Below are 15,145 nucleotides of genomic sequence, written 5' to 3' on the forward strand. Positions count from 1 at the left end.
TCTACCTGCTCTAGTTTTTGCCCTCCTTTTTTAATGTTAAGCTTGGCCTTTTCTAGAAAATCGCATAACCTTTGTTTTATTAATATTGATTCTCATCGAATACCTTTCGCACTGAATTTCCAATTCACTAAGCAATGCTTGCAGCCCCTTGGCTGACTGACAAACTAAAGCTTGGTCATCAGCAAACCTAACTGCTTTTACGAATTCCTCACCCACTTTCATTCCTACCTCCAGTTCTTCCCATGCCTCTTTGATCATTTCCTCTGCATAAAGGTTGAACAGCAATGGTGATAATGGGCAACCCTGCCTTACACCTCTTCCTAACACTGCCCAACCAGACTCTCCGTTCCCCACTCGAACCTGAGCAGTCTGAGACATGTACAGGTTGCGGATTAGCCTCCTTTCCCTCCAATCTATTCCTATTTTCTGCAATACACTCATTAGTTTTTCCCAATTCACTCTATCAAACGCTTTTTCGAAATCTACGAAACAGGCAAATACCTCCTGGTGGTGTTCTATATTTCTCTCGATTAATAATCTCATAACTGCAATGGCATCACGCGTACCTTTCCCCTTCCTAAACCCAAACTGATCATCCCCTAAGTAATCATTTGCCCTACTCTCTATCCTTTTGTTTATGATCCTGAGAACAACTTTAGCTGTGTGGGATATCAAACTAATTGTTCTGTAGTCCTCACATGACGTGGCTTTTACCTTTTTCGGAATAGGAACTAAAACTGATCTCATAAAGTCTTCCGGCCAGATTCCCTCATAAATACTACGGATCAGCCCATATAGCCTCTTCCTCCCTCATTTTCCTAAGCATTTTAAAAGTTCCACAGGAATGTTATCCACCCCCACGGCCTTATTTAGTTTTATCTCCCTTAATGCCCTTTCTATCTCATTGTCTAGTATGCCTGGACCTAAGCTATCTTCCTCTATAAATAAATGAAAGGACTAACTTTGTAGTTGTGGAACTACAAAGTTAGTCCTTTCATTTATTTATAATGAATCGGTTCCATAAAGTTACGCCAGAAACCATTAATTATATCTTCCTCTACGTCAGGTTCCTTTCCTATGTCTAGCTTTGTTGGTCTAAGCTCATTACTATACAGTTCTTCTATATATTCCTTCCATCTCTCTTGGATCTTTCCTGTGTCAACTATTGCCTTACCCGCCTTATCTCTAACTGCTAACGTTGATCTCCCTTTCTTACTTCCCGATAAGGATTTAACTTTGCTGTACAGCGCACCGATTTCACCCTTCCTCTGCAGACTTTCCATATCCTCGCACTGCGTCTTCCACCATGCTTCGTTTGCTTTATTTGTTGCCCCCCTCAATTTATTGTTTAATTCTTTGTACTTCATTTTGCCTAATTCTGTATTTACATTCTTCCATTTTCGCCGCTCATCCATCTTTGTAATCATCTCATCTGTGATCCATGGTTTCCTAGTCCTTTTAGCGCTAAAAACCCTTTCTTGATCATTTCCCAGTTTTCTTCTATAGTACTAAGCCCTTTACCATCCTCCATGATTTTCTCTACCGCCTGTTTGTATTCCTTCCTTTTCAACCCATTTAATGCTTCTACATTCCATTTTCTAACTCGCCACCCCTACCTTATCCTTTTGAAACGGACGCTACATTTCATAGCAACTAAATTGTGGTCTGAGTCCGCATCTGCTCCCGAGAAGCTGTGGGAATTTATCACACTGTTCCTAAACCTGTGTCTAACCAGGATATAATCTAGCTGATACCTTTCTGAGTCACCTGGCATTTTCCATGTATACCTGCGTCTTTTGTGGTGTCTAAACCAAGTGTTGGTGATGACTAAGCCCTGTCTCCTGCAGAACTCAACTGCTTTCTCCCCGCGGTCATTCCTCATGCCTGAACTGTAGTCCCCGACCTCGTCACCATCTCTTCCTTCGCCTACCTTCACATTCCAATCCCCCATCACTATCAAATGTTTCCCTGCAGGAACACACGCGATTATTTCCTCTAACTGGTTGTATATCCTATCGACCTCTTCTTCTTTATGGTTGCTCGGTGACATGTATACCTGAATAATAACTAAGTTCGTTGGTTCTGCTTTTATCTCTACTAGTAGTATTCTATCCGTTACCTGCTCTATGTTGACTATGCTTCTTCCTACCTCTTCATTTAATACTATGGCAACCCCTCGTTGGCTCTCGTCCTCGCCGATGTATATTATTCTATAATTTTCACTCCAGTTATCCCCGCTATCTTTCCACCTCACCTCGCATAGACCTAAAATATCTATATTTCCCCTTTCTATCTCTCGCTTAACATTCTCCAATTTCCCTGTCCTCATTATTGTCTTAACATTCCACGTTCCTATTCTAGCTAATGTGGTCTTCTTCTCCTACGTCTTCTGTCCTGCTGCTGCTGGTTATCCCTTGCAAGGGTTTTGTGGGATGACAACCGCGGAAGCCTTGCCTCCCCCGCTGCCGGGCACGACACACGGCCGATTGGGCCGAGCCCCGTAGTTGCCAGGACTCAAAATCTCTGTATAGTCCATCATGTTAATCTTGGGAATGATAATTGATGTGGTTTCCCGTTGCCTTCCTCAATAGTGTTTTTAACGTGACACCATCACTTACTGGCCGCCCTACTGGGGTCAGACGCCGTTGCAGCCGCCTCATTGAGGAACAGACGCTGCATGGACTACCTTTCGTCTGGCTCCTAACCTTCGACCTATCTGGCATGGGTGACCCTACCAGGAGCAATAATTATTACTCCCGCCAGCACAGCTCTAGGGGTCATCAGAACGCACAAGCCCTTCCACCACGTCAAGGTTGTAGTCCGGGGAGGGAAAAGGGATAGAAACACATATAAAGGATGAACACAGTAGAGGTGGGGAAGGTTGAATGAAATATATTCTGCCTTCCCCACCTCTACTGTGTTTGTCCTTTATATTTGTTCCTGTCCCTTTTCCTTTTATAGATGCATATATGCACACAAGCTATGTGATTTTTTGGGTACAGGTCTGCCTGGGAAATCATAACCGGCACAGGGAAAGGAACTGGCCCCCCTACCCTGATGTGTGAATTTCACCTACCGTCGGGCTTAGTACTGGGTGAACTCAACCATCACCTACCCAACCGACCTTCTGGTTTTATATATATATATATATATATATATATATATATATATATATATATATATATATATATATATATATATCAGTAACTAAGCAATCATATTTCACACTGATATTTTTAAAATTTTGCAACTGATATTTAACAATGATTGCTTAATTACTGATATATATACATATATATATATATATATATATATATATATATATATATATATATATATATATATATATATATATTATATATCAGTAATATATCAATAATATCAGTTGCAAACATTTGCCGGTATTTAGAGTGCAGTCAGTGAAATTTAAGCTTTAAATTGATCAAGTTATTGCTTAAATAATGAATATCACTATCCTAAAAGGGTACTAAAGGAATGGCACCTTAAGTCTTCCGACCTTTTTTTAAAATACGAGGGTCATCCGGAAAGTAGTACCCGTTCGTGAAATAAAGACACAAAAGTAAATATTAACAAACATAAAAAATTTTATTTGAAAGAGGATACTTTAAACTACTTCTCAACATAATCTCCAAGCAAATTAAGGCATTTGTCATAACGTGTGACAAGTTTCTGTATTCCTGCTGCATAGTCCTTCGCCGCCAGCTCATTGAGATACGCGAGGGACCCATCTTGCACAAATTTTTGCATAATGCAGATGGTGTTTAACAATTTCATGAACAATTGTTCGAGAAACATTGGGAAAATGCTCACAGATGTCATCAATTGTGACGCGCCGATCGTTCCTCACGAATTCGTCAACTGAGCTCACCAGTTGGTCTGTAATGACAGACGGTCTCCCCGAACGCTCATCGTCGTGTGTGTTCCCCCTCCCCATGTTGAAGTTGCGACACCACCGCCGAACAGACGACTCGTCCATTACATTGTCTCCATACACCTCCTTTAATTGGCGATGAATATCACATGGGCGAACGTTTCTTGCATTGAGGAATTTAATCACTGCCCTCACTTCACAACTGGCGGCGTTCTCAATTTTTTTAAACATTGTAAACAATCACAGAAACAACACAGGCAATGCTAGCGTCACGCAACTTGGCTCAGAGAAGGCAGACAAGCCACTGAAGCTATCTGACCTCGTCCAGCGGCTACTCGCGTCGTCAGCACTTCATGCGGCACGAACGGGTACTACTTTCCGGATGACCCTCGTATTTAGAGTATTTTACGCAACTGACACAAGAAAACTGAAGGATTGAAATGACCTAGTCTGGTGGTAATAGTAAATTAGTAACTTGACATAAAGTAAAAGACAATTTTTTTAATTCTCCTTTCATCCAGGAATTTTAGATAATTTTTTAAGATATTCTTCAATTAAGAATTACTTGAGAAAAAGTATAATCTGAGGCATTTGCTGAAATCAATGTTGTTTCACAGAGTTATCTAGAAATTACTCGATTTGAATTAATGTATTAGATCCCAAGGACGAAAATCAATGTAAATTTGTTGATGTAGCAACACAAATATTGCTGATGTAGCAATAGTTTTAGTTCTATGATTAAAACACAAAAAACAGCTTTTTAGATAATCAAATCCCAAGATATAACAAATGTATTTGCGTACAGTACGTAAAACTAACATATTAAAATTAATACGACAAAAATTGTAGACCACCACTGAATCTAGCGGTTTTTTTCAAGGTATAACTGCTAGACCTCTTGACACCTGCCGCAAGAATGCCAGACTTGTTGTACATTAACCATCCTTACCTGCTCCAAGGGAACGTAAATGGTAAAATAACACTCCACAAATATCCTTTAAAGCACCTTACCACTCTGATTCATGTAAATATTCCTCTGGCACAAAAATACTTCAGTAAAGATTAAGTAAAATCATACATATAAATACCTTTGACACAGAGTGCTCTTTGGCGAAGCACAAATATGTAAACACATTGATTAATATTTTTAAAGGCAGAAACACAAAGAAAGGTCACTCACGTTATTTCAACAACATTGTCGTCATCATCCTGTACCATAAAAACCACGCACATCTGTTTAAAATCTTAATCAACAGATATATATGCATATATATATAAAAGATTTTTAAACACCAAGAAAGGACACATATGTAGTGGGTGTGTGTGTATATATATATATACACACACACACTGTGTTTATTACTGTGTTCTGTATTTTATATATATATATATATATATATATATATATATATATATATATATATATATATATATATATATATGAACACAGTAATCAACCCGAGGGTCAGTTTGGTAGGTGATGATAGAGTTCACCCTGTACTAAGCCCGACGGCATGTAATATTCACACATTACCGCGACCCACCACATTTTTTTTTTTAAGGTAATCTACCGGTTAAGGTAGGTTTTTCGATGGACACAACTACCAAATAAATATTTTATTACTCCTAACAAAACACAAAATCCATCATCCTACTCTATATCAGGTCCCTCTTCATCTCTGAGTACTTTCTTCCTCCCTTCATCCCGTCCAACATCCCTATCCTGTTCCTTCCCTTTCCTCTTTTGCCCAACATTCTACCCTCTATCACAGTCTTCAACATCCCACTGCCGGTCAACACCCCCTTCATCCACTTTTCCTGCCTCCATAGGATTGCACCAAACAAAACTCTCTCTTCGCCCACCATACCAAGTACTTCCTCATTTGTTTTCTTCTCTGGACCCACTATATATATATAAATATATATATATATATATATATATATATATATATATATATATATATTAATATATATATATATTAATATATATATATATATTAATATATATATATATATAATTATATATATATATATTTTATTATATATATATATATATATATATATATATATATATATATATATATATATATGACCAAAAAAGTTAGACATTGAAAAAGAAAATGACGTAGAGGAAGACAGCTTAGGTCCAGGCATACTAGACAATGAGATAGAAAGGGCATTAAGGGAGATGAAACTAAATCAGGCCGTGGGGGTAGATAACATTCCCGTGGAACTTTTAAAATGCTTAGGAAAATGTGGGAGGAAGAGGCCATATGGGCTGATCCGTAGTATTTATGAGGAGGGAATCTGGCCGGAAGACTTTGTGAGATCAGTTTTAGTTCCTATTCCGAAAAAGGTAAAGGTCACGTCATGTGAGGACTATAGGGCAATTAGTTTGAAATCCCACGCAGCTAAAGTTGTTCTCAGGATCATAAACAAAAGGATAGAGAGTAGGGCAAATGATTACTTAGGGGATGATCAGTTGGGTTTTGGAAGGGGAGAGGTACGCATGATGCCATTGCAGTACTGAGATTATTAATCGAGAGGAATAGAGAACACAACCAGGAGGTATTTGCCTGTTTCCCAGATTCCGAAAAAGCGTTTGATAGAGTGAATTGGGAAAAACTAATGAGTGTATTGCAGAAAATAGGAATAGATTGGAGGGAAAGGAGGCTAATCCGCAACCTGTACATGTCTCAGACTGCTCAGGTGCGGGTGGGAAACGGGGAGTCAGAATGGGCAGTGTCAGGAAGGGGTGTAAGGCAGGGTTGCCCATTATCACCATTGCTGTTTAACCTGTATGCAGAGGAAATGATCAAAGAGGCATGGGAAGAACTGGAGGTAGGAATGAAAGTGTGCGGGGAATTCGTAAAATCAGTTAGGTTTGCTGATGACCAAGCTTTAGTTTGTCAGTCAGCCAAGGGGCTGCAAGCATTGCTGAGTGAATTGGAAATTCAGTGCGAAAGGTATGGGATGAGAATCAATATTAATAAAACAAAGGTTATGCAATTTTCTAGAAAGAAAATTGCCAAGCTTAACATTAAAATAGGAGGGCAAAAACTAGAGCAGGTAGAACAGTTTACGTATCTCGGTAGTGTTTTGGACTAACACGGTCAAAGTAGTAGGGACGTAAGGAGAAGAATTGCGCTAGGCAAAGAGGCTTTCACAAGGAGGGAGGGAGTTGATGACAGGGACTTTGAGTAAGGATGTTAAGAAAAGACTCGTAAAAACTTTGATATGGAGCATAGCTATGTACGGTGCGGAAACGTGGTCATTGAAGCAGGAGGATAGACGTAGATTGGAGGCTTTTGAAATGTGGGTGTGGAGAAGAATGGAGAAGGTGAAATGGACAGAGAAGAAAACAAATGAGGAAGTACTTGGTATGGTGGGCGAAGAGAGGGGTTTGTTGTGAGCAATCGTATGGAGGCAGGAAAAGTGGATGAAGGGGGTGTTTACCGGCAGTGAGATGTTGAAGACTGTGATAGACGGTATGATGTTGGGCAAAAGAGGAAAGGGAAGGAACAGGATAGGGATGTTGGACGGGATGAAGGGAGGAAGAAAGTACTCAGAGATGAAGAGGGACCTGATATAGAGTAGGATGATGGATTTTGTGTTTTGTAGGAGTAATAAAATATTTGTTTGGTAGTTGTTTCCATCCAAAAACCTACCTTAACCGGTAGATTACATTAAAAAAAAATATATATATATAATTTTCAATTAAATATTAATTCATTAAATTTAATAAAATTATATATATATATATATATATATATATATATATATATATAATTTTATTAAATTTAATGAATTAATATTTAATTGAAAATTATATATATATATATATATATATATATATATATATATATATATATATATATATATATATATATATATATATATATAATGAAAATTTTATGTTGGCAGAGAGACAGCATTCAACTAAATAATTACTAAGTAAAAGACGGGGGATTAATTCAATCCTTCAGTTTTGCTAGGAAGCCAAAATCCATTAGGAGAACTTTTAAGCCTGAAAGGCTTTTGAATTATGCCATAACATCTACCTATATGGCATCTATATCCCTTTATATCATTTATGCTGACAATGATAAGGAACCAATTGAATGGTAAAAAACTGAGGGAACTCGGGGCGAAAAATGAACAATACCCATTCCCTTCGATGAGTAAAATGATTACACATACCCAATTATATGTTCCTATTTCGCCCCTTTTGAAATATTTTGAGCAATAAGATTTCCTTACAACCTGAAAATTAATTTGCCTACATCGCCTTTATAGAAAAGTTTTGTAAAAAGTAAAAAATACTGATATTTTTTATTTTTTCAATTTGATACCTTCTGGGCTCTTTCATCTCCACTTCTTAATTTTGGCTTTTCATCACCGAATCGGTTCGCTCGTCCTTCGTGCTTATCTAGCTGCGTTCCCAAAATCACCTCGCCACCCAATCGCGTCGGGTGATATGGCGAAAAAATGATTTTGCGCTGTATAATTTGCCTCTAAGCACTAACTCAAGTCATTCGCAATGCAAAAATTATAATTCGCGATGAGCGCTCAGGAACATCGCCAACCTTGCGCCCAGCCACGGGACTGATCGGTATTACTAACAAAATTTTTAAAAAATGAGTGAAGGATTGCGTCAAAATTCCCACTGTAGGCGGCACTTGGGAATCATCTTAGATCAACAGCAATCAAAGCATTTCGGCCAAACCTACCTAATATATCGCTGTCTGTGATTCATTGGTGGAAGTGCAACATCTGTTAAGGTTCCTTTCGAAAAGAGTCATTCGTTTGCCATAACTCCCCACTGTCTGAACTGTTACCAAATTTTCACTTAACATGGAGAAGTGCAAGTTGACATGCAAAATAGGCCCTTCTATTTTAAATGCTGATCTTTCCAAGCTATCTGAAGAATCCGAGAGGCTTCTGGACTCTGGTGCGGATTATCTACATTTGGACGTAATGGATGGGCATTTCGTACCCAATATTACCTTTGGGCACCCAGTCGTTAAGTGTCTCCGGACAAAGATACCCAAAGCATTTTTTGAAACTCATATGATGGTTTCAAATCCAGAGCAGGTGAGCAGTAATATCAGTAAAAGGTTGACATAAACCGATGTCAAACGTGGTTATCCAAGTGGAATGCCAAATCTTGGGCCATTGGCAAATTCCACGCAGTCCCCGAACAGTACCTTTGCCTCAGCATCTTTATCATCAAAGATATTTGATATGATGTTAATGTATAGAGGAGCAGGAATCCTAATGTTCATCTCAATCCTTTTTAAGGTCTTAATATTATTCTGAAGTGAAGATATTTTGTGATGCATACAAACGGTATAGCTTTCGGCAAAGAAGTTATGTATCTCTTTTTGAATAATCTGAGGAAGCTGGCTGAATTAATAGTGGTTCCCTGTTGTCGTTTATCATGCAGACAATGAAAATGTTTTGTTAGATAAAGGGGAGGTATCGCCTGAAGTGATTATTTTAAATTACAGAACTGAAGTTCCGTCTGACTTGTTGAACCCCTTCACACCAGAATAGGGTGTCCAATAGGAAACATTCTGCTGGATGAAGTTGATAATAGTTACATAGGAATGTTGAGATTTAGAAAAACGCTAAGGAACTAAGCGGAATCATTAAGTAGTTCATGCGTTTTTGAAAAATGAGAGCAGTTTCTATTCTTTTCATTAATTTTAAATTTTGCCACCATTAAGTCCCCCTCCCGCATATTTTAGTAATTTTCTTTATTTAAATCCCCCTCTTTTATTATGATTATCGTTGCACTGAGGTTTTTCTCGAGCATTAGATTTCGATCATGTTCATAACTCCACTTATTATCTTCTACTGCTCATTTATACACATTCCTGTCATCAAGTTCCTTGGTAAAATTCAAAATTTGCATCAATCCTCTTAATTGCCTTAATGGTTAGCATATTTGCCCGAAAGTGAAAGTTGGCACCACTGAGAGGACTTATTTCTTAATGACCAAATATTCTTATATCAGGCATTCTAAAACTCTCAAGTTTTACATTTTATGGTTTAGTATTTATAGATTTATAATCGCCATTGATTTTAATTTTAGTGGGTTGAACCGATGGCTGATGCCAACGTGGATCAATACACATTCCATTATGAAGCTTCCAATGATATACCTTCACTTTGTCGAAAAATCCGTGATTCAGGTATGAAGGTAAGTTAGACTTCGATGAATTTTATTTAAAGATATATTTTGTTTTGAATAAAAGCTTAAAAGAAATTTTCATGGATAAATTATTTATAGGTTGGAATAGGGATCAAGCCAAATACTCCTGTTGATATTGTTAAAGAATACATAAGCCTTGCTGATATGATATTGGTCATGACAGTTGAACCTGGATTTGGAGGCCAGGCCTTTATGGCTAATATGATGCCTAAAGTAGAATGGCTTAGACAAAATTACCCAGAATTAGACATTGAAGTTGATGGTGGTGTTAGCCTTGACAATATCAATTTGTGTGCAGAAGTATGTATCATTACTTATATATTTCAAGTAAAAATGTAATATGTATGTATGAGATCAATTAATAAATGTATTCTTGCTGTTTGCAGGCTGGAGCTAATATGATTGTTTCTGGTACAGCCGTAGTAAAGTCTCAAAATCCTAAAGAAGTAATGCTGGATATGAGAAACACAGTGATGAAAGGGGTGTTAAAAAATTGCTGAATAACACTACTTATCATGAATGGAATATGTCGCAACTTTGAGGAAAAGACTTATGCTAATGATCTACAGTATATCATTATGATACTGTTCCTTCTGGGGAAACTTTGAAGACTTAAGATAATGTCTACTGGTAGTAATGGTGCCCTTTTCAGATGGCCATGCATTTATGTTTTACAGGGAATATCATAAAATTGTCTATATTTTTTCAATATATGTATGAGTTATCAATTTGTTTTTTTATTTCTACTTTACACTTGTCTGGTGAGGATATACTACTTATGTTCTACATTTACCTGCTCATTTAGACCATTTAGACAAAGCCATTGAGCAAAAAATTAGTATACTGTAGTAAGGGGTACAATAATATTTGAAATTTTCCAGTAGTATTGTTAGTTTCAATGAAACAATTTCCGAGTGTAAAAATCATTTGCCTTGACTGGGATACGAACCCAGATCCCTCAATATCCAGTCGAGTGTTTTAGCCACTTAAGCTACCGAGGCATCCTCTTAAGCTCTGAAATATTGGGGCTTTTAAAGGAACTAGATGTTGTGACGAAATGCCATACATACAATGTCACAGGCATTCGTATTCGTGCGCGACGCCCCACAGTCCACGAGGTTAAAGCCAACTTTAAAACACTTATGGTGTTTACACTTTGACAAATTCATATAAACACCATAAGTGTTTAAAGTTGGCTTTAACCTCGTGGACTGTGGCGCGTCGCGCACGAATACGAATGCCTGTGACATTGTATGTATGGCATTTCGTCACAACATCTAGTTCCTTTAAAAGCCCCAAAATTTCATAGTTTAAGAGGACGCCTCAGTAGCTTAAGTGGCTAAAGCACTCGACCAGATATTGAGGGATCTGGGTTCGTATCCCAGTCAAGGCAAATGATTTTTACACTGAAATTGTTGCATTGAAATGCACATTAGCGGATGACTCTGTTAAAAGTTACTGTTGCGGCATCTCCCGCAGTTTCTTTAGTATTGGTAGTGTTTAGGGGAGGCAACCGACAGCTGAGGTCATTTGCACCATTAGGGATGGGTATTTCGAATAAGTGGGTAAAATATATATATAAACACAGCAATCAACCTGAAGGTCGGTTTGGTAGGTGATGAATAGAATGGTTTGAGGTATCACTTTGTGGAAGCGATTCATATCAAAAAAGGAAATACTTAGTTCTTCCACATGTCTTGTGGAAGAACAAAGTATTCTCTTTTCCAATTGGTTGGTAATGGAAGAGTTTACCCAGTACTAAGCCCAATGGCATTTGAAGTTCACACAGGGTAGGGGGCCAGTTCCTTTCTCTGTGCTAGGAAGATCTGGTACCCAAAAAATCATAGCGCTTGGGTGTAGCTGCAGGTGCCGAGAGGCTTGCCCTCCATTCCGTAGTTCAACGCTCTACCCCTGGACTACCACAACCCACCATGTTATATATAAATATATTATGTATAATATAAATTAGATACATTATAAAAGCTGTTTATTTCCACCAGAATTTTACTATATTTACCTGCTAAATATAGCAATGATCTCTTTAATATTGCGGTTAAATTATTATTAATCGTCTATTGAAGGTAGCGTTTGGTGTACAGACAATACTGCTACAAAACTGTTTCATTCTATAAGATAACGTAGCCCTACAAGAAGCCCTTAAATTACATGTGCTTTCTACTTCCCTTCATTTCATCCCCCAAGCCTATTCTTTTCATGCACTTACTCTCCTGCCTACCATTCTCCTATCACAATTTTCAGCATTCAATTCTCAAAAAATCATCAAAATGGTTGATGTAGAGCATCACAATGCCTGGTATTCTCCTTACCTGGCTCCTTTAAATTTCTCCCGACAATCCTCTCTCTTCATTCCACCATACCTAGTAAATCTTCGTTTGCTCTCCATTCCATCCATTTTTCCTTTCTCCATACCCATGTCTCCGAAGCCTCTAATCATCACCTTCATCTTGCTTAAACAACCAAGTTCTTACACAGTTCCAAACCACTCTTCATATAAAAGCTTTCAGTAATCCTTCCTTAACATCTGTACTTAACATCTCTTGTCTTGTAAAAGCTTCTTGATCTTATGTGGGGATTGAGATGGTGCAGTGGCTAATGTACAGGCTTCCCACCCAGAGGGCCCGGGATCAAATCCTTGAGTCAACAAATATTTTCAGTGGTATCCCGATCCCTACTTTAGGTGCTTTGTGGAGATCACTTTGAGTGAGCACAACATCCATCAGATTGGGCGTTAAACTGCGAAGCCCTTGGCGCTTTTCGACAAAAGTAGGCTAATGCCGACATTAGGTTTCTCTCCACCTATCCTTTCCCATCCTTCCCTAATGGCCCAAATGACCTTGGCTGTCAGTCGCCTTCCATAGAAACTACTTGATCTTATGCATCTCTCTTATGTCCCTCCTATGACCATCTTGGTCCAAAAGACTAAACTACATAGGCAGATGTCCACCTGCTTTATTATAATGCCTTCCAATTTTAACATTTCACTGTTTCTTACATTGATTCTCATCCCATACCTATCATAATGCTTTTCTCATGCACTCAGAAATGATTATAACCCCTTGACTGGCTGGCTAAGTAAATGTGTGAATCTAACATAATATGGATTCCATGTCAACTTTCATTCCTATCACTCTTCCCAGGACAGCCATCTAACCCCTTACCTAATGTTGCCCATCCTGACTCCAGCAACTATATATACACCTGAGCAGTCGATGAGATGTAGACATAGTGGATAATACACCTATCCATCCAATCTACTTCTACCTTCTATAATACATGCATCAATTCTCTCTCTTGCTTCAGCTGGAAAGTAGGAGAGGCTATTGAATATGAACAGAGCAGAAGAACCACAACAGTCAAAGCATAATAGCACTCTTGAGTCAGTTTCATATCCTTCAAAGAGCCAAAACTAAATCTGCTCACATGAATTTCATCATGACAAACAAGGTAATTATTAACCCCTTCCATACATGCTCACCAGGGATTGTTTTTTATATTTACAAGAAGAAAATAATTCCAGTTATGAGAATTGGTACTAGTTAATATACAAATATGTGCAAGTCCATTGTAAAAAGTATTTCATTTGCATAGAACCCAAATCTCCAGATTGTGGATCAATCTAACTTGATGAGACAGGATTCTGGACTAAATGAAATAATTCAAATAATCATGCATTAGTGAATGAAATTACTTGTAGTTAACCAAAAATAATATTACATAATTCATAAAAATTGACTGGATTATGAGTTATCTATCAAGAACTACCTATACTGAGACAATGCTACTGTTAGAAACAAATCAAAGAGTTTACCGGTACGTTTTTTCCTTCTCACTGCTATATGAGAATTTATGTAAGTGCTAGAAAATTGAAGAAAAAGCCACTTTTAATGCCAGCCAGACTAGTCAGGTGGGTAACATGCTCACCTCCTAACCCATATGTCGCTAGCTCAAGTCAGGTATTAGGCATGGGTGGTGAGTCAATTCCTTCAGCCCTTGGCAAACCTGATAATAAACCAAAAACTTGTGAGACCCTCAGATGGTATGCATCAGATGCAACAAGACCATCAGATGTAACCAGTAAACAAAAAAAATCAAATCCGTAAATATCACCAAGTATATATTTAAAATAATTGTAACACTAATAAATACAGTCTAGCAAGCACATTAACTTCTTCATGTTTGTGGTATGCTCATTTTTACTTTCTTCTTAGATAGCAAAGTAAAACGTATCAAGTGTTTTTAGTTATTATGCATGAAAATACCCATCACACAGTACAAACATAAGAAATGGTGAAAAGATAAAAATTTATTAATATTTTTTATTATTGGTATTCAAACAGTTAAATTGGGTTTTGGATGGACTCAGCCTATACAATGATACATTTACTTGCCTCGTCTAGCTAAACAACCTGGAATCCCACTTGGCAATAAGCTCCTCTTCATTCCTGCATACTTCTTTCCTCCCTTAATTATGTATAACATGCTAAACCAATTCCTTCCTCATTTGCCTAACATTCTCCCCTCTCTTACAGACTTCAACTTTCTATCGTCAATTAAAATGCCCTGCATCCATCTTTCCTACCATCTTTGTATTTCTTTCAACAATTCTCTTTCCTCCCCATCATGCCCAACACTTTCTTGTTTGTTTTCCTTTCTGTCCATTTCACTCTTTCCATCCTTTTCCAAATTCACATTAAAATTTACAGGTAATTCATGTAAATCTCAAAGTAGGTTTTTCACAGATATTTTCCCCTGCACCATTAAAAGGAAAGAATAAAAGAATATGTTTTGATGGATATATTACCTTCCTTAGCTAGATTCTTAGGAGAAGTAAGAAATGACTCTTCTCTAACTACAATGAAGAGGAGTGTGTGAGGAGTGAGACTGGATGGATGAGAGGTGAGTAATTGTTGTATGATTGTTGGGGAAAGAGTTTGAAAAGAGTCTGTATCTCCAAGAAATAGAAAAGATCACATAGTATCATACACCCTTTCTGATCCATCATGTGTAACTTACCA

General features: G+C 37.7%; 1 protein-coding gene across 1 annotated transcript; it reads left to right on the top strand.

Annotated features, from left to right (window-relative positions):
- Positions 1–8,515: 8,515 nt before the first annotated feature.
- Rpe (ribulose-phosphate 3-epimerase) lies at positions 8,516–10,942 on the top strand. The gene is made up of 4 exons (XM_071587284.1): positions 8,516–8,986; positions 9,990–10,097; positions 10,188–10,409; positions 10,496–10,942. Exons 1-4 carry the CDS (start codon positions 8,747–8,749, stop codon positions 10,607–10,609), a joined length of 684 nt encoding a protein of 227 aa, XP_071443385.1. The 5' UTR covers positions 8,516–8,746; the 3' UTR covers positions 10,610–10,942.
- The last annotated feature ends 4,203 nt before the right edge of the window (positions 10,943–15,145 follow it).

The sequence above is a fragment of the Hetaerina americana genome, unplaced genomic scaffold (genome assembly GCF_022747635.1).
Source record: "Hetaerina americana unplaced genomic scaffold, ioHetAmer1.1.p SCAF_3, whole genome shotgun sequence".
Lineage (NCBI taxonomy): Eukaryota > Metazoa > Arthropoda > Insecta > Odonata > Calopterygidae > Hetaerina > Hetaerina americana.

What these genes read in the sequence shown, in the direction of transcription:
- Rpe (XM_071587284.1), top strand. Translation starts at nt 8,747, where the DNA reads ATGGAGAAGTGCAAGTTGACATGCAAAATAGGCCCTTCTATTTTAAAT. An exon ending in TCCGTGATTCAGGTATGAAG is followed by an intron (nt 10,098 to 10,187) that starts GTAAGTTAGACT and finishes AATTATTTATAG; the next exon opens with GTTGGAATAGGGATCAAGCC. An exon ending in ATATCAATTTGTGTGCAGAA is followed by an intron (nt 10,410 to 10,495) that starts GTATGTATCATT and finishes TGCTGTTTGCAG; the next exon opens with GCTGGAGCTAATATGATTGT.